At 43.3% G+C, this 24,859-nt stretch overlaps 3 protein-coding genes across 6 annotated transcripts; 2 read left to right on the top strand and 1 right to left on the bottom strand.

The window, feature by feature from the left end:
- Positions 1-290: 290 nt before the first annotated feature.
- Positions 291-8,089, top strand: TEKT1 (tektin 1). Of its 3 annotated transcripts, none has more exons than XM_027806381.2 (8): positions 291-482; positions 3,457-3,700; positions 4,082-4,247; positions 4,525-4,653; positions 5,076-5,219; positions 6,472-6,694; positions 7,318-7,514; positions 7,785-8,089. In XM_027806381.2, exons 2-8 carry the CDS (start codon positions 3,511-3,513, stop codon positions 7,942-7,944), a joined length of 1,209 nt encoding a protein of 402 aa, XP_027662182.1. In that variant the 5' UTR covers positions 291-482; positions 3,457-3,510; the 3' UTR covers positions 7,945-8,089. The 3 variants fall into 3 exon arrangements, with proteins under 3 accessions (XP_027662182.1, XP_055556547.1, XP_055556546.1); XM_055700571.1 differs by lacking the exon at positions 291-482 and adding an exon at positions 2,464-2,630; XM_055700572.1 differs by lacking the exon at positions 4,525-4,653.
- Positions 8,090-8,218: 129 nt separating this feature from the next.
- FBXO39 (F-box protein 39) lies at positions 8,219-12,925 on the bottom strand. The gene is given in 7 exon segments (XM_055704807.1): positions 8,219-8,973; positions 9,662-9,666; positions 9,725-9,846; positions 9,849-9,900; positions 11,040-11,938; positions 11,941-12,239; positions 12,756-12,925. Coding segments are annotated over 7 exon segments (1,671 nt in total). The 3' UTR covers positions 8,219-8,849.
- Positions 12,926-15,350: 2,425 nt separating this feature from the next.
- On the top strand, positions 15,351-23,049 carry PIMREG (PICALM interacting mitotic regulator). 2 transcript variants are annotated; one of them, XM_055721713.1, is made up of 6 exons: positions 15,351-15,505; positions 16,867-17,186; positions 18,009-18,340; positions 19,144-19,239; positions 20,111-20,157; positions 21,460-21,598. In XM_055721713.1, exons 2-5 carry the CDS (start codon positions 16,896-16,898, stop codon positions 20,139-20,141), a joined length of 750 nt encoding a protein of 249 aa, XP_055577688.1. In that variant the 5' UTR covers positions 15,351-15,505; positions 16,867-16,895; the 3' UTR covers positions 20,142-20,157; positions 21,460-21,598. The 2 variants fall into 2 exon arrangements, with proteins under 2 accessions (XP_055577688.1, XP_055577685.1); XM_055721710.1 differs by lacking the exon at positions 20,111-20,157 and having other exon boundaries at positions 21,460-23,049.
- The last annotated feature ends 1,810 nt before the right edge of the window (positions 23,050-24,859 follow it).

Below are 24,859 nucleotides of genomic sequence, written 5' to 3'. Positions count from 1 at the left end.
CTGAGGACTTTGGCGACTTCATCCACAACGAACCCGGTTTCGACGGCCAGACAAAACTCACCAAGGTGCAGAACTGCTCCTTTGTAAAACCCTCAGCAAAGGCGCAGCTGCGGCCGTGGCACGAGGACAGCGCGCCAGCGCTCCGCCCGCGCTTGGCGCGCGCCGCGCGGGAAGGGCGGTGCAGCTGCGGCGCGAGCTGCGGCCGTTGGCGAGGCGCACGGGGCGCGGCTGAGGCGGCAGCCAATCGGCGGCGGGGGCGGGGAGGGGGGGGCGGGGGGGGGCGGTGGCGCCGCGCGGCTCTGTCCCGTCGGGGTCGTTTTGGACCCTCGCGGACGGCTGGAGGTGTTCGGGGGCTGACGAGCCTTTTCATGCCTTTCTGAATTGTCCTCGTCGCTGAGATGATTTTTCCTCTGCTGTCAGACGCGCACCTGATGCTAGCCTCAGGAAGTCTACAATGATTTAACCCCTGAAAATCATTTGAGGTAAAACCAAAACTTTCTTACAGTGTGTAATTAATATTGAAAGCTCAGTTGTAAATTTTGTTTGAGCAGTTTAAAAGGAAATAATCTTTTATGGTAGACTAACAAGGACAGGTTCAGGGTTGGTGAGGACAAATGAATTACCTTATGACGTTGTTGTGCACAGGTTGGCTCAGGACAGCGTCAGACGCTGGGTTCTCAGAAGAAAAGTGTGTGAAGGCCCATGCGTCTCAGCACATCTTGGCTGTCCATCACTTGGGGATTCCTCGGCTCTTGAAGCTTGAGCACACTTTCCCAAACATCAGGCGTGCATGGTTCTCGGCCATCATTTAGATAGCTCGGCATTTCAGTTTATTATGAATCCTTTTGTCATCCCTCTTTAATCTGCTCCTATTTCTGAATGCCTTAAAAATGTTACTGAGAGATAATATTTTGTGGAAGATGACCCATATGCAGCATGATACATGTTCTGTGACTCACGCTGCCCAAAGTAAACCTCTGTTCAAACTACCTTTGAGTTCAGATCAACTGAAGTCAATGGAAATCTTTTGGTTATTATGGAAATGGCTCCAGTTCCTGATCCAGCTGTTCATGTGACAAAAACTGCTGTTCTCAGCTATCTTTTTTTAGCTTGTTATGTTAAGAGTCTCTTAAAAAAATAATACTTATTAAGGAAAAACAAAAACTCCAAACCTAGACCAACGTGGGGGGCAAAATGTACAAACCAAGGGACAGAAGTATTCCTCTCTTGCAGAAATAAGTGGCAGACTTCATATGTGCAGTACCACATAAATTGATTTACAGGCCTTCCTCAGTAGTGGTCTATGTAATTGATTCTGATCAGTGTTCAGCCTAGTCATTACTTTTTGCTTTGCCTCGTGAGTCAGGAGCATGCTGGGTGTCTGTGACCACAGTTTTCCATCCTCCTGCGTCAGTTAGCATATATTGTTCCTTTTCCTTGATTGCCTTGCACCCCATTCTCTGTGGCTTCTGGAATCTCTAGGTCATTCTCCTTTCAGGCTAATGGCTTCAGTTCTGACATCAACTGTGTCTTCTGAAGCATGTGGGTTTTTTTGGCTAACTCTGAAATACCTGCATTTTTCTATAAGACAGTGTTTCTTCAGCTGAAACCCCTTTTTTGCTCCTCTGGAGTAGGCGCAGATTTCTGTTTACACGGCACCAGGCATGAGAGGCACTGTAGTTACCAGTTTTGATGATTCAAGAAAATTTAGCTACTGTTTGAAATTAAAGATGAGCAGCAGCTTTCTCTTCCTAGCTGTCACTCACTGTATTTGCAGCCAACAATTACAGTTGCTTCCAACTCTTTTGTCTTGGACCAGCTCACCTTCTTTTGACCGATGCTGCTAGCTCCTTTATCACTTTGCGAACTCTGAACCTTATTGGGAACTCTGAGAAACCCTGCTGTGGTCTAAACTACATCAGGGCTATACAGATGGGGCATAGTTCTTTTGTATCCTTCATTTATTATGTCTGGCTCCCAATCTTTGTTTGGAGATTATACTCTATATAATCATATAATTATTTATAAGTTTTTATTTATTTATATTACATAATTAATATAAAAATAAATAATCATATAAATATACAGAATATACCAGGAAGAAATATGGTTGCCACAGAGACAGAGCATACTGCTAAGGGTGTTTTATGACTGACATTTCAGAGAGCTATATACTTAACATGCCTTTCATTTGCTTTCACAATTTTTACGCATTTCTGCATTGAATTGATCAAAAATTACTGCCTGAAGCTGTGGGAACTATCACCATTAATGTACAAAGAATGCATTTTTATTTCCAGACAGATCTTAACCAGGCATGGGTGAAAAAAGCACCACTGACTTGTGTGTGCTCTGCATCTTCCACCTGGTGCAATAGCAAAAGCTTGCTAGAGATTGTGCTACTGTTCCCATAGCAACTGGGTTGTTTACCTTCCATGCTTCCATTCCTCCTGGAACACTTCGTCGCACATTTAAAAAGAAACTGCTGCTGCTGCTGCTGCTGCTGTGGAGACTGAGGCTGGAAGATAGCTGGGAGCAAACCCCCACCAGTGAAGGGGAACTGAGGATTGGCACGTAGCCAGGGTTTGACCCTGGCAGCAGTCCAGGCTAGGAGCAGTATCGGCCAAGAGGTGCGTGAGGGAGAAGGGGGATTGTTTAGGTGTACCTGTGCTGGAGTGTGGGCAAAGCTGTGTGTGGCTGAGGAGCATCTGTGTGCATTTGGCGTGAGGAGTTGCCACAGGAGCGCTGGACAAGCATAGTGCAAGCATAGGAAATTCAATAATCGAACTGCTGTGACTTTGCATATTGTCTTCACCCTACATTAAACCAGTGTCCCCAGTACTCTTTGTTCTTTGTTCTGCTTTAGTCTTTCCTAGGCTTTTCCATTTCTTCATTTACCTGCTCTATTTCCTCCTTCAGCTTTTCAGGTCCTGTTTTATCTTCTTTTTTTTTTTTTCCCTAATGACAATTCTCTCTTTTTTACAACCTAGACTTCATCTGTCTCTCCAGCCATATTCTTAAAACGTATTTACTTGTCCGGTCTGTGGGAGACTATTTATCCTTTATATTTGTTCACCTTTTCTGAGTTTTCTGTGACTGTCTGTTTAGTAATTCTGTCCTTCCTCACAGGTCTCCTTTTCTTTCCCTTCTCCCTCCTATGGCAGAGAGTCCATCTTTTCCTCTGAGTCCCACTTTCAAGCCTCTTTGTCTCTCTCCTCTTAGTTTCCACTCTCTAATTCTTCTGTTTCTTCATTTTCCCACTCCAAACTTTCTTCCCCTCCAAACTCTTCCCCACACAGCAAAGTCTTGGGGAGCCTTGAGCAAGAAGTCTTTTCTTTTCATACCTGTGTCATTTTGCAGGTAAAAGGGGCGGGAGTTTTTCTTAGGCACATGGACCTGGCTTCTGCCCTTCTTGCTTCTTTCTGCAGCCAAATGTAGTACTATTCCTATTTTCAGGTTCCACATTCTAAGAACTAACCTGCATTACATGCAGAAACTTTCCGAAAAACAATGGCCAGGTTGTTGCAAACTCCACCCAAGTTTCATCCCTCAGAATGGGATATTGCAAACAAGATGCAGTGTGCCAGTACAGAGTCTCAGAAATCCAGGTCAGAGTGCATGATAGCTGAGAGTCAGAGGCTGCTGGATGAAATAAAAAAGACAACTCAGAAAACCCAAAGTGGTGTCAACAAAAAAATAGGTAAGCCCTTGTGTTCTGCAAGTGTCAAGATGTGTTACTTATTTGAGCTATAAGACAGACTTACAAAATGAGTCAATATCAAATAGGAATATATGTTAATGCCATGCTCTCTGTTCTGATGGAAAAAATAAAAAAATATTTTAAAAAAATATTTTCAGGCAGATTCTTTATTTTACAACAAATAAATTACTTCTCCAAAACACACAGAAAGCTATTTCAACCAGACCTCCTGACACAGGGTTGCAAAACTGTCTCCCCACATCAGCTTACAGCACTACAGGCATTCCACTATGGAAGAAGTATTTTTAGCTATATCTAAGATGTGCTCTGGCATATAAGATGGGCTTGTATTAATACTTGTTTGCAATTTTTATTCTGCAGAACAGAGACGGGAAGAAATTAAATTCTGGAAACAAGAATTGGACAAAAAACATGAACAAATTGTTCATGAGACAGAGGTACTGTTGACTTTTAAGACTAGGCTGGAGAAATCTTTGGAGAGCTGCAAAGAGCCACTCGTCATTGCCCAAAAGTGTCTCCTGAACAGGTGAGACGATTAAGAAGAAAAGCATTCAGGGAGGGAAAAATAACCCTAGGTAATGAGCCTTTAACAAATAATAAAAAAGGCTGCAAACTAAGGGCCTGCCTGCCTTTGTAGTGGAGTCACAGTCTGATTTAGGTATTTCAACACCAGGAAACAAAGGCCATAAAGGAAAAACTTCCCATGTGGCAGGGAAAAGCCTTTGATCTGGAAAGATGGGCTTGATCTTCTGTTAGCTGCAGGCATTTGAACAATGTGGCTGATGGTTTTTCTTTTTGTTTAGGCAGAGGCGAGCTGGGATTGAATTGGTGCATGATGAAGTGGAACAGGAACTGGTGAAGGAAGCTGAAGTCCTTCAGGGGGTTATTGCTTTGCTTGGACGTACATTGGAACAAACCAATGAGCAAATCAGGTGCAGACGCAAAAAGCGTAACTGAACACGGACACCCATAATCCTGAGAAGCTGTAGGGTCAGGCAGAGCATAGGTTCAAAGTTACCTTCAGTGCTAAACGGTTACAGAAGGTTAGCCCTAATTCATACCGTTGGATCAGTAATGGTGAGAAAGTTCTGTTTGTTAGAACTCAAAAGTATTTGCACATGATCCCTGGTCTTCTCATGATCCAGTCTTGTGCCATGAATTCCAATAAAAATTGTACCATCAATTTATATGGAGGCAGCTTCATGCTCTAGATTTGGGGACTTTTCAACTAACAGTTCACACATGAAGAATTGCATAACAGCATTTGTATTACCTAATGCATGTATGTGTGCATGTTAGGGACGCTTGTGAGTGCCTATGCTTTGCCTTAGAGTGCGGGTTTCTCTCATCCTAGACTAAACCGATCAGCAAAATACAGTCTGGAAATGGATCTGAAGGACAAGTTCACAGCTTTGATGATTGATGATTACTGTGCTAGTCTGACAAACAACATTCCTGATACCAGATATGCTGATAATGCAGTGAAAATTGAAGGAAAGTAAGTGGTTATTTAGTTCAATGAACATATGATAATTATACAGCTAATATAAGCTGTTCCACTAATAGTAAGATTAAAGTAATTTTGTGTAAAACAGACTATATCTGTCCATCACCTGTCTCTTTTAGATTGTTTTTTATACTTCTGTCAATCACTCTAGTATCTGTGTAATGCATCTGTGAAATAAGCCACAATAATTGTGTTTCCAGTGACCTGCAGTTCACTGAAAGTTTTTGAGGCTCACAGTTAGCTAATGGAAAATTTCACACGTTGTTTAAACCCAGGATGGATTTATTAATCTAACTTCTCCTCTCCAAGGGTGTCCTAGCGGGGAGAACGCTGGACTGGGACATGAGGTGTGGAGTCAGTTTCTGACTCAGTCATTAACCTGGAAAATGCACCTTTTCTGTATGGGTCAGTTAGTGTGAATGGTTTAGATGGAGAAATAGCTACCACAGAAAATGGGGTGGAAAGAGGAAACATACTGAGAAAGCAGTGTGTGTGTGGGACAGGACACGACTGGCTCTGCAAGAACTGACAAACTTGGAACACCAAGAAACTGACAGATCTTGCTGCTAGCATGCATTACCACCAGGTTGTGTAACTCAGACCACTCCCAGGATGGTGTGGGCTGCTACATGCAAACAACAATTACAGCTTTTTATATCCACACAATGAAAACAATGAAGCCTCTAAGGAACTTCCCAAATGCCTGCCTGCAAGCCGCTGGTGCACAGTTATGACCCTCTAAATCTGGGAATACAGTTGGGGATTGGCTTTCCAACTACTGTTCCAACCAGTTACTGTAAGTGACTGTCTTATAGGTGGTAAATTGTGAGAGAAAGTGAATGTTTTTTGTGAATAGTTACTTGCTATTATTAGTAACAGCTGAATTATATTAGTAATAACAGCCTAATTAAGGAAATGTGTTCTAAGAAATATTGGCTGTTATCTGTGTTTCCCCCACAACTTAATTCTTTATTGGGGAAATGAAGGTTATAAAAAAGTTCCTCTGTGACTTTAGCAAATTTGTTTCCATCCTACCCTTGTGTAATTCATTCTGAAATGTTTGTGACAGAGAGGGTTTTTGGTTTGTATCTGTAGAATTCCCAGTAAAACTGGCCCTCACTGGGATGTGCTGCAGTTAATAGTACTGCTTTGTTCTTGGGTTTGTGGAGTACTTCTAGATTTATGAAGGCACAGAGTGCCTGATGCTGCCAGTTGATGACCTTTTACTTTTAATCTCTTTCAGTTTTGTTAGCCCTGAAGACTGGATAGCTTTCTCAAACATGAACATTGAAAAGGCCAATGAGCAGAGAAACAATTCTTTGGCACTGAGGGCACTGATTGACGGCATCTTCTTGCAGACAGCAAATGACATGCGCAAGCAATGTGAGATGGTGAATGTTGCATTTAGAAAAAGGGTGAAGGAAGTCAAGGATGCCAAGCACAAGCTAGAGACACTCCTTGCAATGGTAAGTGGTAGGGGACAGTCAGTGAAAAAGTGGAAGCAATGGGCTTGGGTTATCTACCAGTTTTCTCAACACAGTGGCTTGAGCTGCTTTGCATTAAGAATTTTACCTTTGCAATATTAGTGGCCCCTGCCACAGTCCACCCCGCCAATTAGTCTTAGATTTTATTTTCTCAGCTCTGTGTGCACCATTACGGAGGTGAATTTCTGGAATCACTCACTCGATAGAAGTGTTGCTGTATACATCAGTAAAGCCGGAATTTCCCTTGTGATTTTTAGTTACATGTGGATCCTACAGAATCTTCATGATTGTGATATAAGAGTCCAATAACTTATAAAATCAGGGTTAATGTGTTCAAAATTTGATACATGAAAAAGGAGTGTTAATACTAAAAATTAATTGCTGAGCATTAAATCTCCAGTTTCAGTAGGAACAGTGTCATCTGCTTTCCAATGAAGGACTCATAATCCTGGCTGACCTCTGTAAAATATCCGTTGATGAAATAATGTCTTAACATAACGGGATTTATTGTGATTGTTACTACAATAACTACTAAAGAAGATGTTGATGATTTCACCCATTGTAAGAGACAGCATGCAGCACTTCCTTCTGTTGGATTTGTTAAGGTGATAGATGAGGCTGCCTCACAGGAGAAGAACATTGCAGCCTTAAAGAAAGCAATCGCTGATGAAGAAGGACCTTTTAAAGTGGCTCAAACCCGCTTGGAATCAAGAAACCATCGCCCCAATGTGGAATTGTGTTATGATACAGTGCAATACAGGCTGACTAGTGAAGTTCAAGAAATTGCAAAAAATATTCAAAGGCAAGTGGAAATGAAAGAGGGGACAATCTGTGGTATAGATTACTGGGTTAATTCAGTGAGTCACAGTAACACTGGGTCCCAGCTATTCTCCCTGAAAGGCTGGGAAATGCTTTTCCCTTAAGGGCAGGACATTTTAAGGGAAGCTGCATGGATATTGTTTCCCTGTGAATCCCCTTCTGTCTTTTTTTGCTCAGTATTCTTAGCCCATATGAAAAAAAACCACCAATCCATGTGTTTTCAACTAATGTCTGTCTGTATTTTCTCTGTTAGATTAAAGGACACACTGGCACAGGCCGAGACAGAGCTGAAAGGTCTGAGCCGTCGACAGCTTTCCTTGGAGGAGGAGATCCAGGTCAAGGAGAATACACTGTACATTGACGAAGTGCTCTGCATGCAAATGAGAGAGTCCATTTGTATTAACAGCTTCTGAAGCCATCACACTGGGAGACAGTGTGTGCCTCAAAGAGCCAGCTCCTGCTGAAATTTTATTGATGAACCTCCAGATTCATTGGTTTGGCTCAGTGTTGTCCTGGTTCTAGTTGTGCAAGGTAATTAAAACAGACCTAGTACTTCCAGCTATCTGTTTCGCAGCTATCTTTGCTCTAGAATGCTTGATGGAACCTCCCACTTGGCAGTAGAATCCAAGAATAAGAAGAAATGACCCTCCATACTATCTTGTGTGCAACCAGTGATAGCTTTTCCCGTTGAAAGGTCTAGAAGCTTTGGAAGCTAGAACAGGAGTCTCCTCATAAAGTCACTTGTTGGAAAGCTGGGCAAGTGGGAGGGGTGACTCAGGACTAGCCATGGTATGTTTGGTTCTAAACATCTGCTGTCAAGAGCTAGGCACAGGGTGTGTATCAAACTTACTAGAAGGTAGGGACTGGTGATACCCAGGATAGTGCATGTGACTGTACCTAAATTAAGATCAAGCCAAGGCTGACTTTGGGCTAATCACTTCCCCACCCCATTGGTCAGTTTCCCTATTTGCAAAATGGAAACGATGAGACGGGCCTTATTGGTAAAGTGTTTGAAGCTCTACAGTGAGAAGTGCTGAAAAAGAGGAGGGCCTTAGCTTTACTAGAGATGGAAAAGGGCTCACTGCTTCCTTTGGTTCTGGCGAGTCAAAACAAAGCAAGGGCAAGAATAAATGATGCGGGAGATACAGGAGGGTGGTTCCCAAGTCCAACATTTTAATGCATGGAGTGTAAAATTGTCCCTTGCCTCTCTCTTGCTGTAATGATATCTCCTTTTCAGAGGCAGTGCTGTCAAGCTTCAAATACCTTACTGATGCTTTCCTTGCTTCAGATGTCACTGGGTGTTCTCTCTTCCTGTGGTTTATACCATTGTGTGAGTGATGATGAAATAATTAAGCTCCGAGTCAAGCACGTGTTTGAACTTCCTGTAAATACCACCCAACATCTGATCCTCCTCACTGCTGTCTGGTTGGACTGTGTAAATCCTGACGTGTATGCATGGACAACAGTCATGTCACTCAGATACAAGCTCAGGCCATAAAAGCTCATGACAAGATGCTTTTGTGACTAATGAGCAATCTAGATAAGCCAAAATCCTTGGTTTTGAGTAAATGCTTGGGGTTTTACTCTGTTTTCACTCCAAACTGACTGAAAACAATCTCCTGCTGCATAATTTTTGAGAAGAGCAAAGGTTCCTTTTACCCCCAGAACTGATGCATCCCTGGGATCTGTGCAGACCTGGGAGGATCTACTGAATTCAGAATCTAGTACGCAAAGTATCATGACAGCATGGTTTACTCCAGATACAATTGTGGTCTGGCTCCAGTTCAACACAGCATCCCTCAAGAGTGAGATGCGTTTATCTTTTTGCCGTTTAGTGACATTCAACCCATCTGCCTCAATTTAAGCACAGAGGTAAACACTGGGCCTGGGAGGTGACTGAGAATCCCTAGCTTGAACTAGAAGTGACAGAGGGAACCCCAGTCTAGGAAGGACATGTGGAATTGTTAGGGCTTGTTATTAAACTTCTGTAGTATTCTGTACCTTGCTAAGGAGCTTGGAAAGCCCTGTTTCTCTGAGTGGTTCTCAGGCTCATTCTAATGCTAAAATGTAATACGGGGAAGGTAGTTATGTTAACATTTCCGTAAGCGACCTTCCGATGAGCATGGGGACCTCATCTTTCTCTGGGTAGTGGAGAGAGGAAGGGAATGGGAGTTTTGAAGCATAAACTCTCACCTTTATGGTAGTCAAAATGCATTTACTTTCTGCATGGTTTTGCAGCAGCCTCTCCATAAAGGTGACACTTAGAAATGCCCAGACTTTCAGAAATAACAAGTTCTTGCACGATAAGATGAGCTTAGCAGCTCATCTTCCAGCAGCTCATGGTCATGGTTTAATTCAAGTGTTAATTTCTTGAAAAATAATGAACACTGCTACTACTACTGAACAGAGCTTGTGAGTGCAGTAACTAGAACAAGTTCTAAACAAGTAACTAAACAAGTTTCCCAATTTCACCAACAGAAGTGACTGTCGGCAGATCAGTTTTTTACCTTGACATTAGCAGAGAATCAGCTTTGTATTATGACAACAGGATGTACTACAGTAATCTCCACTCTCCCATTAAGGGGTGTGTGTGTGTGTGTGTGTGTGAGGGTAGGGCTTGTATATGATATACCCTTCTAAGAGATAGACAACTTCTGTTACCATTAGAAGATACTAAACCCACGGCTTGTGCTATGATCTTATTTGACATATTGGAAATTATCCCAGATAGGGGAGTAGATCCAAATACAACTTCTAGAAATCTTTGCAGATCTCTGGTGTTTACTGAAAAACTCTGCAGTTTAACAGAACTTAGTTGTCAGCAACTGTCAGGTATACTGCATGCATCCCTCAGACATGCAAAGACCTGATGCTCATTTACATGGATCAGCTGTTGCACACCTTTGGTGACACCAAAGTGTTTTGACATGGGCACCAGTTAATTTATGTGTGTTGTGAGACATTTGTGCACTGCCAAAATGGAGCAAAACCATCAGTGTAGGTTGATGATGTAGGCAACAGGTCTGTAAGCAAATAAGGTATACAGACTTATTTTCCTCATATGCAGATTTCCCTGCAAAAGGGTGGCATTCAGAAAAATCTGAAAGGATAAGAAAGTTAGTTACTAAACATGAAGGTGTCTTAACCAGGATAAGCCTAAAGCTTTCTTACAAAAAATGACGTTTTCTTGTCTTAAAGGTTGTTCTTGCTCACAGCTGATGTTACAACCACCAGTAATTTGGGTGTTTTAGTTCTTTATGAGAACAACCTGACACCACCCTGACAGCAAAGACTAGCACAATGGGGACTGTCACTGGATAAGGCTAATTATCTGAACTAGACTATAGCTGGAATACAGGAATGGCTCACTTATGAAAATTACCTTCTGAACATAAAACTGAAGCAGTCAGGAATTCCTGTTGATGACTGCTACTATGCAGAAGGCCCATATGATAACTTTGCTTAATGTTGTGATATTGCAGTAAGGTGTCACTATTGTTTCCCTTACCTGCAGAACATGCCAGTAGGCTGGGAGGAGGTTGGTGAGGGTAAGTCTCATTGTCCATTCTGGGTCACTGAAATAGCAGCTCCGTAGACTGATGCTCCTGACTGGGATCTCCACTAGCAGGACCCTGGCTAGGTGATCATGCTTCATGACTCTTTCAAAGAAGAAGTTCACATTCAGTTTTGGGGCTCTCTTGGCCAAGTTTGCCCATGACATTCCCCAGACCACTTGCCCATGAGGGTCATGGATATGACATTTGATATTCAAAGTGCACAGGGAATGAGCACTGTGCTCTTGCAGGATGACCAGCAGTTCATTGGAGTCATTGAAAGTCGGGGTGACCAGGCTGTGCAACTTGGACATAGTTTGGTGGAACAAGGTGCTGCTGTAGACAGGAAGGTAGAAACTGAAGAAATCCTCAATATTTATTTCAGAAATAAAACTTCTGTTGGTCAAGCAGCTCAGAGAATTCAGAAGCTCACAGCCTTCTTCCAAGCTTACTCTCGCTCCTTGGAAGTTGACATAATCAAGCTGTTTGCTCGTTCTTTTCAGGAAGGTAGCCAAGTTCTTGATAAACTGCTCCCTGACTACAGTTTTCCAGATCAAGTGGTCTAGGTCCAGGTATTTGATGCTCAAGGATACTAGGCGACTGTTAAACTTACCCAGGTGTGAAAGAAGACCTCTCATAATCACTTGAAATTTTTGGGTAAAGGCAGTATTCTAAGGATTTGCTAACTTGATCTCAAGGTGCTCCAAATACTTGCCAAATCTCTTGACATACCACAGTGCACTTTGCAGCTCCAATGTATGTGCCCTTAATGGTCGGCCACAGAATGTGATGGCTCTGCTTCTCCAGAGGGATCCCGAGTACATGGCCCAATTCCACTTTTTACAGACAAGGCAGCCTGAGATCTGTCCCTGTCATGTAACCAATGGAAGACGTGCTCGAGACAGACATCAGGTAGATGGGCCCAGGCACTCTGCTCAGGTTCACTGTCATCTTCCGTTAGAAGACAGTTTTTCACTTTTCTTCTGGGTGTTGTGCCAAACCTACACAAAGAAAGCTGTGGGTAGATTTCTTGCCATTCCCAACAGAATAGGCTTCCAAGTAAATGGATGAAAGTTTGCTTCTTCGCATTGAACACCAACAATCCTTTCTTTGCCACTGTACTCAAGCTGTCAGGGTCAAACAGGCTTTTGGGTCTAAATTATAGTCCAACCTAAATTGAAAGCAAAAGACAATAAGTGAAGGGCAATCACAGTACAAGCACAGGACACATCTTTTAACTTTCTGGTCTTCAATCTAGCTAAACAGTGACATGGTGTCAACACCTGATAGAGCAGCCACAGCCAGTAGAAACCTTTGATTAGTGTCAGCTGTAGCCAGTAAATTGTTTTGTAGCCTGTTGCCTAGTGACTAAAAGTATCCAGTGCTGTACACATTTGGACAGTACTGTCAGCACAAAAGTAGTGCAAATGACTTTTCTTACCCTTCTGGTGTCACAGCACTTTCCAAACTATCAGGCTGCAACAAGGTCTTTTACCATCTCATACCAACATACTCTTCATGCCAGTCCCTCTGCTGCCTTCTCCTAGTCTCTCCTCATCCCAGGCATGCATTCTCTCTGCTTCTTCCTCCTCTCTTCCTTGTCCCTCTTCATTGGTTGCCCAGTGTCTTAACAGAACAGCCACAGCTGCACCTTACCTACCTCAGCCAACCTGACACCCCTGAAGCCAGCCCACAGTTGTTTATTGTCAATGCTAATTAACCCAGCTTCATTCTTCTGCATTCTGGGGTACTGTTCCATGACAATCATCTGAGGCAGTACACTGCCATAGATTAAAGTACTATCCCTTTTGAGAGTAATAAACAATATAAGCTGTTCCATCACTCGGTTCAAGCAGGTTGTTCAGTCACTGCTCCAATGGATAGGGAGAAGGCTGGTGAGTCAGAAGGCCAACTGGGTAGTGGTAAAGCACATAAGGACGCAACCACAATGCAAGAAGTTACCAGTTCCACTCTCAAGGCTGGACTGTATAAGTATTCAGCTCCTTGTGCACTTTTCCAGCTCTCATAGTCTCCATCCAGAGGTCAACATTTGTTTTCTCTACCGCGGCCCCTTCCCTCTACAAAGCTCGGCCATCACCATGGAGCAGAGGTACCATTTGTCATGTCATGATAACAGACTTTACGCAAGGTCAAACAGCAAAGCCAGCCAACTTGGGCCAAGCTATTTGGGCTAAGGTGAAGGCAAAAAGGAAAAGCAGACTTGGTTGGTAGTCTTAGGAAGTGAGAAATACAGGCCACAACCTGCAAGCCAGGTGCAGGCTGTATGTCTGGTCTTGTCACAGCCAAGAAGGGAAGTGATGCATCCTCTATCTCTTCAGCTATGAATTGCAAACTTCAGCTGCGAAACGCAAGCTACCTCCCACTGGCTTGTTAGGTGCGTGTTTTCATGAGGCCTTTTATAAATCAGGCACGTTGGCTCTGCAAACAGCCAAAAGGCAGGGAAAGCTAGTGTTTTCTTAGTACCTTTGCACAGAGGCAAAAATTCAGAATGTGTTTACTTTCCCACCTCTATAGTGCATGTGTCTTTATCATGCCCACTTGGTAAACCACTCCTTAGGTCTTGGGGATGAAACTGGAAAAACATCTAGTAATAATCTCTTATGGTCTGCCCCAAAATCAAAGCTTACCGGCTGACAGGACTACAGGAAGATGCAATTCCTAAGTACGTGATGCTAATCTCCACACAATCTATCTTCTTCGCATGTGCTGTTCTGTTGGGTAACAAAGCTGAACAGGATGGAAACAACAGAGGCACCATAAAGAGATGAAGAAAACATGCAGATCCCCAAAAGTCTTCTTTAGACATAAAAGGCTCAGGTATTTTTCTTTTAGTTTTGTAAATGGGTATGAAAAGACAGGCTGTCCAGTTCAGCCTCAGCCTGCTGCTTCCGTTTTGTCCTACAGTTCTGTCAACTGTCATCTCTGTGCCTGTATACCCTGTCTGTTCAATTAGTACCACGTCTATTCTTAGGGATTCCCCCTCCCCATCTAAAATGCCCATCCAAACCTCCAGCTCTTGAGATAACCCCTAGAAACCGAGCATGTGGGCCTGATTACCACCTGACTCCGCCTCTTGTGTTTAGTACCTCCATCTAAACCCCCCTCCAAGAGCAATTTGTTTTGGAGAACTGTCAGTCGTTTAGAAAGTCTTTAGATGAATGACCCTATTTTGCCTGTCCAAAGATCTGAGCCAGGTCTTACAATACGGTGGCTCAGGCAGCAGTTGACTAGTGAGAAGAGCCTGAAACCTTCCCTGTGGAGACTGGCGGTGGCGGGGAGATGCATAATATGTCTGCAACGATCTGGAGCAGAACGTATTGGGCTGTAATACATAGAAATGCATGTCTATTAACAAGGGGATATTTATTGAGCTATTCTCTCCCATATTATAGTGTGTGAATACACAGGGGTACAAACACCCTCACGTGGAACTTTGTTTTAAACCACAGCTCTTAGGAACTTAGGGAAAGTATGTTTATAAGCCAGTGGTGGGACTGGAGAGATATCCTGCAGTATTAATGGGTCGGCTTCCCCATGGCTTTGAGCTAAACCTTAGCTGTGGGGGTGTCTCTCACTACCTGTCAGCTCCGAGTTTAACTCAGTGGGGAGAAACCAAACCAAAGCTCTGGAAAAAAGCAAGCTACTGCAGCTCTTTCCAGGGCAGTTTTTCAGGTAGAAACGCTCTAAAGATAGACAATTTGCATGCCTTGTTTTCCTCTACAGTAGGGTTAAAGACGACCACCACCCCAAAATAAAACAAAAAAACCCCAAACCACATTCTCTGCACTTGACAATTCTTTGCTACCCGATTTGCTTCAGAGGGCATCCCAGATGGTTCCCAGCACAACGCTGTGCAGTTACACCGGCTGGCTCCTCCAGCAAGAGCTGCAGAAGCCGGTGGAGACAAAGCGAACCAACGAAAACCTTCTGAGGTGCTAGCTCATAATGACCGAGCAGAACGTAGGAGACGCCGTGGCACGGCTACCCCGGCAGGGACCCAGCCGGGGAGCCCTTTTGCTGCCGCTGCTGCTGCTGCCGCGGGTCTCTGGGCCGCTGACCCGCCCGGCACCGACCCCGACGCGGGCGGCTGTGCTGCGGAGCGCGCCGCCGCTCGTCGTGACGCGCAGCGGCCTTGCCCCGCCCCGCCCCGCCGCACGCGCACGCCCCTTGCCCCGCCCCGCCGCACGCGCACGCCCCTTGCCCCGCCCCGCCGCGCCGCACGCGCACGCCCCCCGGGCGGAGCAGCCGCCGCTGTTGCGCAGGCGCCGAGCCGTGCAACGGCCGCCGCGCGCGCGAGGGCGCAGCCAATGGGGGCGGGCCGCGGCAGTCGCGCGCTGTTCAAACGCGGCGGCGGCGGCGCGAGGAGGACCGCGGCGGGCCCGTCCCGGCGTCCGTCGCTGTGAGTACAGCCCCATGCGGCCCGCGCTCGCTGCCGTGCGAGAGGTCCCAGCCGCCTCCGCCGGTCTCGGCGCCGCCTTCCGCGCTGCCTTCCGCGCTCGTTCCACCCGTCCCCGGCCGGGCCAGCCCGGCGCCGCGGCGGTGCAGAGCCCTGCCCGAGCAGTGCAGGGGCCGGGCCGCGCTCCAGGGCCGCGCCCGCGTTACCACGCCGGGCCCCCTAAGGCGCCCGGCGCAGAAGCTGCCGGTTCTCTTTGCCACGGGTCCCAGGTGAACCGGCGCACCAGGTCGCGCTGTGCGATGCCCCTTTGATAACGGATACGCGTAATCCTGGGGCGGCAGCTGCCGGGCGCTTCACCCGAGCAGTACTTTTGTAGCATAAATTAATGACCATTAGTCAGCGGTGTATTCGTAGGAAGCGGGATAAGCTGTAAGAGAACGGACCCGGTTGCCTGCTTACTAACCTTTCCGTGCTGCCACATGCAGGAATGCGTTAAAGGTGGTGCATCCCGAATGCCTGCACCACGAAAAGATTTCGGTACGGCTTACTGCTTTCTGCCGCAATTAAGGGCACCTGTGAGAGATGGAGACAACTTGGGAGATTAGAGACAGTAAGGACTATCAGTAGGCCTTCCTAACGCGTGGTATAATAATGGCAGAGAGCAGCCGGCTTTTTTTATCAAGTCACCTGCAATGAAGTGTTAGTAAAATTAATTCACTCTCAATTCAGGTTGCTGACATACATTTGCATTTCAGTTGCTTTTTAGAAGTAATCTGCTAGTAGTATCCTATGAAAGTGAAGAATTTAAGATAGATATATATATGTTTGAATCATCATATATCATATAGATAACAGGCATTTTCCTGCAAATGTCTTTTGCTAGTAACAATCCTGCCCACTTAAGGATTTATGTATCCACAATCACAACTGTGCCTGAAGCGTGAGTCTTCAGCTAGCAACTCTGGCAGGAGACAATAGCAGCTGTGTAAACTTGTCTGGCAATGGAAGGCTGTTTTAATTAATGAAGGCGAAAATCGGGGATACGAGTCCTTAGTCTGAGACACCAACAAGACGCTCGCAGTTGCAGAGCATTCTACCTCACAAGCTTGAGCCTCGCAGCTTAGGTCTGACGTCTGCTGCTGGAAATGCAGCATAAGACTTCTTCACGGATGTGCACAGACCTGAATAGCTGTAGCAGTCAAGGCCCTTCTTCAAGCCTCCAAGTAAAAGTCTTGCTTTTAATTAGCTCTAATTTTGTTGTTTCAGCCAAATGTAACAATTTACTGTGTAACAATTTCCATTTCTCCTCTTTCATGCTGCTCTATACTTTGCTCTAATTCTTGTTCTCATTGTAATTGTTTTAGAAATAAGGTTGACCAAGGACTGGAACAAGATGGTATCTGTGCTCCAAAATGTCAAGGCAACAATGGCCTGGCGGAAACACCAGCTCCTAGCTGACTTTGATGACAATGAGAGCCCTGTACCTGACAAATTCAAGAGAAGGCCTTCTCTGAGGTCTCTCAATAACATCCGCATGTCTCTAAGGAAGCGAGTACCATTAAAGCAAGTAGAGCTGAACTTTCATAAGACCCCAACTTGGGAAAGTCTGGAAGCAAGACAGAAGTGCCAAACTCTTCAGAGTATTAAAAGAACAGCAAAAAATGCTTTTGGAACAGTGTCCCAGGTACTTCACGCTTGCAGTGTACTTTGCACTTGCAGTGTACTTCAGTACTAAGATTTCAGTAGAAGAGTGCTGTATTCCAAGGGGTCTATCCCACACACTTACACACCATGACATTTGTCTCACAGCTACTAACTAGTCAAATCTTTAATATCCTTGCGAAAGTATAGACAGACAAATTATGGATCTGGCAGAATGGGGAGGAAAGTGAAAAGAAGTGTGAAACTTCTATTACTAGATAAATGGTTTTCCCCTACTGTATTGCGTATGGCACAATACGTATGTATGTATCATGTATGGCACAGCAGCCCTCACAAGGTGAAAGGTAAGTAGAGACTGCCATGGCTTGCAAAGAATTGTTTCTGAGAAATGCGTAGCACTTTGGATTATTTTTTAATTTTTTCACTCCTTTTCCTGTACCCATGCTATTTATTAGCATGTTCTTTATTATAGTCAATCTAAATTTGGACTGGCAAGAGCCACAGGGTAGCAAACTCCAGCTTCCACTTCCCTTTGGTGGAGACCTCTGACTTTAACCGCATCAATTATATGTTAGGGAGCCTGGCTGTTTCCTGCGTAAGAGCAGAAGGAGCTCTGTTCCAATGCCTGCTGAAGTCCTCGGCAAGTTCCAGGGACTGGGGGAGCAAATGACTGCTTCGATGCAAACGGGTACAGAGGCTTGAGAAGCATTCATGCTGCTAGACTAAACCTGATATGTGAATGAAAGCTAGGGATTCAGCTCAAATGTTCCTTGTCCTTCTGGTTCAAAACTCTAGGATAATTGAGTTCATTTAGCATAATATGTCTGTCTAATGCTTCTTCCAGAAAATACAGAAGTCTTGCCAAAGCCCAGTACGCTCAATGGTGACCTTTCTAGCTGAATCCAACAGCGGAAGCTGTGCAACCAGTCCTACCAAGAAAAGTACTACAGCTCGAACCCCTTGCCATAAGAAGAGTGTTACTTCAGCAGCCAGTTCTAAAGGCACCCCAAGATCCAGCAAAAGAGCCTTGCTTGGGCCAACAAGGGTGCCAGAATGTAAAGAATGGAGGAGATTCTCGTCCTCGCTTGATAAAGATGCTGTCTCTCTTCGGAGATCAAGAAGAGCAGCAGCGCTGAAGAGTCCTTACTCATCACCACCTCCCGGCAGTGGAAAGATGTAAGCCGCATTCTTTTGTAAATCTTATTCCTTTTTTTCGTTACTGTGATTAGAGTATCTTGTAAGGTAAAAGGCAAGATATGAAGGTCGCTATCCTGTTCCCCTGAAAGGGCGTCCTGTTTGAATAGTTAAGAAAGTACTTAGAGGTCCCTGTATAGACAGGGACTGAGCACCGCATAAAGCTGAAACATTAAACTTAATTTTGTGCTGTGACAACTTTTTTAAAATCATGCTCCCACTTTTTACACCATGTTTCTCAGCAGCAGTACCCACCAGACACTAGAGACATACCTGAGGGTTTTGATGATGCCTGTCTGGTAAAGAAAAACGCTCTCGATACATCTCGCTCCTGCTTAGCTCTAACTTTTCCAAAGTTGCTTTTTGTATTGCAAAGATACTTGGAATAGCTCCCGCTTAGGCTGAGCCCTTTATAGAGAGATTCTTGTCTCGGAGATTTAACATGAATTAGATAAAGGATTGTGAGCTAGGGCAATACTGCATAATGCATGCACAGGTTTTTGTTTTGGTCAAAGTCACGTAAGAAATATCAAAGCTGGAAGCTGAATCCCAGCCTTGTGAATCTGAACCCGGTGTCTGAATTGGAAGACAGTCGTTTTGGGGATGAATGGAGTTGTGAAGCAGATGGTCAGTGGAATTAAGAGCATGATTGTTACAGCCCTAAACTTCTCTGGGTAAAGTCTGGAGGTAAGAAGAGTTGTTAACTGCAGGGACAGAGGCTTGTGTAGCATTACCTAGTCAGTCTGTCGTGTTGGATCTTTGGTAATGACTGTTCTGTTTTGCAGAGAGTTTGACTGCGAGTTGGAGCTGGTCTCCTCAGGGATTTGCCAGTTGAAGCGTATCTCCCAGGCATTTGATGATACCATTGTGCAAGAGGAGAGGTAAATACTGCTAACAGTCCCTCAACTTTTAGCATCAGGTTATCTCCCACTGGGACATTGCCAATTGCAGGCTAAGCGATCCCTGTAACTCAGGACAAGGAATAGCTGCAGAACCTTCTCAGCTGTAATGTAGCATAGCCCTTCTTTCTCCAAGATACCTGTGCAGATTAAATCAGCAGTTGGACTTGCAGTTTCTAAAACCTGTCAAATGCTCTCCTCGTCTTCGTGTTTCTTGCTGTGGAAGTCAGATTTTTGTATTTTTTTTTTCCCCAGCGAGAGCCTACCTTTGACCTTGTGTGAAACAGTTCCTCCCTTTCTCTGTCTAAAAGATGTGCTGAGTCAGGCTGGGGGGTGGGATTCCCATTGCAGTGACGCTGTCATTGGTGCCTGCACATTTATAAGAAAATCCTTTTATTAGGTAGCATTATGTTAACAAACAGTCCGTGGTACCCATAACTCAAAAATTTAGAGGATGCAGAAACCGCTTATATAACACCTTGGTTAATCCATGAGGTGATAGGCTGCTGTGTTTGTAAAGGTTATGTCGTTCTAAATTAGACATATTAGGACAGTAAAAACTACAGGTCAGAACTCTTGTCACAGGGCAGTTCCCTAAACCTCTTCCTCTCTTGGAACACTTTATGTCAACCATTCAGTAACTAAATGTCAAGCACCTAAAATCCTCTGGAGAGGGCTCAGCGTTAAGTAATTTATCTACAAAGAGGTAAAGGCTTAAAATCCTACATAATTCCAAAAAATTCAATTTTTACCAATGGGACCATTTCTAGATAACTATAGGTTAAACCTTGTTAATGATCATATCCATTGAAGATTCACTAAATCTCACTCCTAATATTCTCCTGTCTGTTAGTGATATGACAGTTTCTCTCATTCGTAACTGAAGATAGTATCAACCAGGTAAAGTAGTTGTTCACTTACCTTGTCTACACCTGCATGCATCTGTGGGGGGAAAACCTGCTGTTTGGAAAGAGAAAGGCTTATTAATTCATGCTGCTTTAATGTATTATTATGAAGAACCGTAGGGTTCTTCCCTCATAGTCACTGTGGTGCGCTCTGCTACAGCAGACCATTGTGCAGTTGTGTAACTTCACCTCTACACTGTGGGTTCGCAATGAACTGTAGTTGGGGTTCTACGCAAACAGCAGCTTTTCTCACCCCAGACCGGAAAACTACTGGTACTAATGTCTTTGCCACTTGGCCTCAGTTCTCACTGATTACTAACGAAGATCACAAAGCATGACAGAACCAACTATTACCTTGAAATGTCTAATTTTACAGCCTTTCTGTTCCATCCCTAGCATTGTCTTAGTAGTTAAGATGATGCTGTCACAGTAACAGCAGTTGGTACCTGTATTGCTGGCATTATTAAACACAGCAATTGTACCTAAATGGATGGGAGCAGGAATGCTTTGCTGTTAAGTTTCTATACATCACTTCTAGGATCTATTTGCAGAACCATTACCAGGTAAATGCCTCTTGCCTTCACTGAGATCTGTGTTGTGATGTTAGTATCTTCACCCGTTATGTTGGAAGTGTTGCTTTTGTTAAAGGGAAATTTAGATCCTGAAAACCATGTCCTATTTTAGCAACAAAGATAGGCGTAAGACGTTGATTGCTGGAACTTTTCAGGAAAAGTGACAGCAGTTTCAAATGCTTTACTGAAGCCTGAAACAGTGATGTGTACTTCTTCCACTAAGCAATTTGGTCTGGTTCCCCTGCATGTATAGAGGCATAAAATGTGCTGTTACTGGCTAGTTTGTACTGGAATAATTGTGAAATAAACTTTTTTGGAGGTGCCCTTAGTCTTGCATATTAGTATCCAACTGCTCTGAGTTTTAGTGTTTCAGCTCCCTTTTCATCTTCTCCATGATGAAACAAACCTTGATCTCAAACTCTTTCTAGTTGCCAGCTCCATGTATTGTTCTAGTGTTTTTCATTTTAATGAATTAGATTACATCAAAAGAAGTGCTCCTGTTGCTAGTTAAAGTGTTGCAGTACTTAATTTGTCTGCTGCCATTTATGCTCACTGAAGGTAACAAAATACTTCCTTGCTAGCGTCTAGAACTTAAGACAGTGCAAGTGTAGAGGTCCCAGACTCTTCCTTGCTCCCATCTAACAGTTTTCCAGCAATTTGCCTGAAAATCAGTCAATTCACCGTACTGACTTCACGCTGCTAATGGTGGTCTTGTTCTTTTGCAGGCAACATGCAATATCGAACTACTACTACCTAATGGCACAAAACTTGCAGTCTGTGCGTCGATCTCGGAAACTTTCTCAAGCTATCAGAAGGCGGGCAAAGAAACTCCATCGAGCACTTGCTACCTAGACCAGAGACGGCTGTAACTGTTATGAGCATATATGAAGGAGAGCTCTGTGTAGCACTCGAGAGGGTGTATACTCCATACATTGAACAAGCCATTCCATTTTATAATCTTTCTTGACAAAGCAGCCCAGGATTTCCTTTCCCTTGCACTCTCTTTTCAAATGAACAGGAGAATCAAAATTGTGCAGCAGTGTGTAATTGCCTACCGAGATGAGGGACCATCCTGAATGTGAGTTCCATAAGGCTGTTAAGTCCTTTGAAACTTATAACTGACCAGTAGGAATGGCCACAGACTTAAGAAGGGTGGTCTTAGGTAATAGTAGTATTTAGACTGGTATCCAAATGCCACAGGTTTTAGTGTGAGTACTTTGCTTACTAAAAGTGCTGGTCCATTATTTTTTTTCTGTATACGAACAACCCAAAAGTTACGCATCATGTTGAACTGGAAGTTAATGAAACAGCAGTGGCTTGTTTGAGTTCTGACCACAACTGCAACTCCAAGGCAACAGGTTTCTGTGCAGTCAGTCACGCCCCAAGAGAGGAGCTGCATGAGGACTCTTAATTGATGGCCTTAGCTTTAGTTAGGCTAATCTAATAGCAAACCTTATGTTAAGTAGTTGGGTTCCAGACAAATGAGAACAACTTTGTAATTTCTTGCCGCTGCTTTAAATAGCATCTTGGCAGCTGAGTTGAATGTTGCTTTCCTAGTAGGACATCTGACTTTTAGTTATACACAGAAATTGGTTATATAATTAATGTAACTTCTTAAAACTACTATTGTAGTATCACAGCGCAGGTGTTTTATTTGATGAAGTATACTAAGCATTTGATACCTGCATTTTGCTTCTAACTACTTTTAAAAAAAGTAATGTTCTTTTGACAAGCTTTTTTGGTAGATGATTCACTTTAACCAAGTTTAGTCTTTCAAACTAAAGCAAAGATTTCTCAGGCTTCTAGAATTCACCACCAGGGCTGTTTTACATGGTGGGAGCTTTGTGCAGGGTTCTCGGATTACATTCACTTTAAGATGAACCTTCAAACAAAAGACTGATTTGGGAAACATTGTTCTACTTGATAATTTTTAAGATGCACATGTAATTTAGTAAAACTGGAACTACTAAAATTTTAATGGTATTAAGTATAAATATTGGAAGCAGTAATGTTAAATTCTGATTTATGTGCAAGTATAGGTTTTAAACTTGCTCCTCATTTTTCTTTACGCTTGTCAAATGAGACTGTTTTAAAATATTGAAACAGTCAATGAGGCCTGGAAACACGAAAACAACCCTGAGTTCACAAAGCTTTCAGATGACTGAGAGCTTTAGATGTGTTATTTTTTGGTGTGGGTTTTTTTGTATTGTATTGGTTTTGTTGTGTTTTTTCTTAACCACTTTTCTATATGGAACAGTAACCTGAAGTTATTCTTTGCATGTACTGAAACTTCTTCTATAAAGCTTTCACAAAGATGGTGTCTCATTACTGAAAGACTTGTATGATTTTTCAAAAGGAAGGAGTGCTGGAGTTTTGTGAAAAGTCACCTGCCAATCTAAGTATTATTTCAGACAGTCAGAAGCGTTACACCTGTTACAACAGCCTCTATTTTTACTGTTTCCACTGGCTACTAGGACATGTACGATGATGATCTAATACTTCCCACATCACTGGTAAGAAAAATCAGTGACACTGTTTGCTTAAAGGCAAGGAAGGTTTTATTTAAATGACTAATCTCTTTTATAAGGTTTTAAAAACCAGCTCACATCAAAATCTATACCAGTTGTAGAAATCTTACTCCTTATTTCATATTAAGAAATTCATTATTGTACATTTTTGAATTTTTACAAGGCAGCCATATGAAATATAAACATTTGTCACCAGATAGAACCTTCTCACTGACAAACAGTTTAGAAGTATGCACTTAATAAAACTACAGACTGAAAGAACGTGTACAATTTCAAGTTTCCTTGTATGAATCCAGCTGTAAGTGGACTGCCCCCTTCCCTCTCCCACAAATAGAAAAACAAGTTATGCAGAAGGCTTGGGGTTCTGTGCGAGAACTGCCATTCTGGGCCCCAGACCGGTCCTTTATCTTTAAAGCTTGCAATCTGTAAATTATGTTTCAACATTGTAATCTCTGCTGCCTGTCCTCTCCCACCACGTTCTGTACATCCTTACAAACGAGAAATGAACTGTCAAATTTGTTTCACTGTCCCCCACAACTGTATCTGGTTTCAAAGGTAGCTTATCAAGATAAACAGAGATAGAGGGTAAACTGTAATCCCCTTAACTTGGGCTTGAACTAAAATGAGGGAAAGAGGAAATAACACCTCCTGACCTCAGTTCCACAGTCCATGGCACAGGATTCTAGCTGTTCTGGGCCATTTCTTATTTCTGAAAACAAAACAAAACTCTTTTCATCCAGAAAAACGTGTTATTACCTCCATTTTATTTAATGGGGGACTGATTTTAGGATCATCTGTAGTAACCTATACTTACACTTGAGTGCTTAAACATCATGGAAGTCAAATTACCTTGTTAAACCCACAGTTTCTGCTGAAGCTATGAACACAGACCACGAGGAATCACTGCTCTTAGAGAAGCTGAGGAGGCAAGTTGGAAAGTTTTGTGTTTATAGGAAAAATATCCTGTACCAGCTCCAGATGAGGATGGAATGTGCCACCTTCTTCCCTGCATGCCTGAATTGAACAATTCAATGCAGAAATCTTGAGTTCAAATTCCGTATTTCAAGCTCTAATCAGAAAAATCATGAAATTGCAGTGTACAATCTCTCCATTATTAAGCCAATTCGCTTATTAAAAAGGTGCTAATACTCCAATCATCCAGTACTTTTATGATGTATACTCCTTTCTGTTGCTTAGATGCAAGAGGAGGATGAAAACCTGAGGAAAATCCAGTTTGTTCAGTAACAACTGTTGCACTTAAAATTTTAAAAACTGAAAATATCTATTGATTTCAGGTATTATCAAAAATGCATATAAGCAAAATTTTTTTTGCAAATTTAAGACAGGAAACAATGTAGAAAGAAGGAAATTTTTTTTTTTCTCTTCTAATTTATTCCACGAAGTACATGATGATACTATAGATCTAAGTAGTGGGGATTTACTTAAATGTACCCAGTAGCAGTGCCCTGGCCTGAAGACTGCAATGTGTAAATGGGACAACTTGTCCACTAATAATGGCAAACAAAGGCTATTTTGCCAAACGGTGGAGCTTCCACATAAAGTGTCAATGTTCTGCTTATTTTAATAGTAAAGTGTG

Source organism: Falco cherrug, chromosome 1 (assembly GCF_023634085.1).
Source record: "Falco cherrug isolate bFalChe1 chromosome 1, bFalChe1.pri, whole genome shotgun sequence".
Taxonomy (NCBI): Eukaryota; Metazoa; Chordata; class Aves; order Falconiformes; family Falconidae; genus Falco; species Falco cherrug.
The sequence above is the reverse complement of the archived record's forward strand: the minus strand, read 5'-3'. Positions and strand labels throughout refer to the sequence as shown.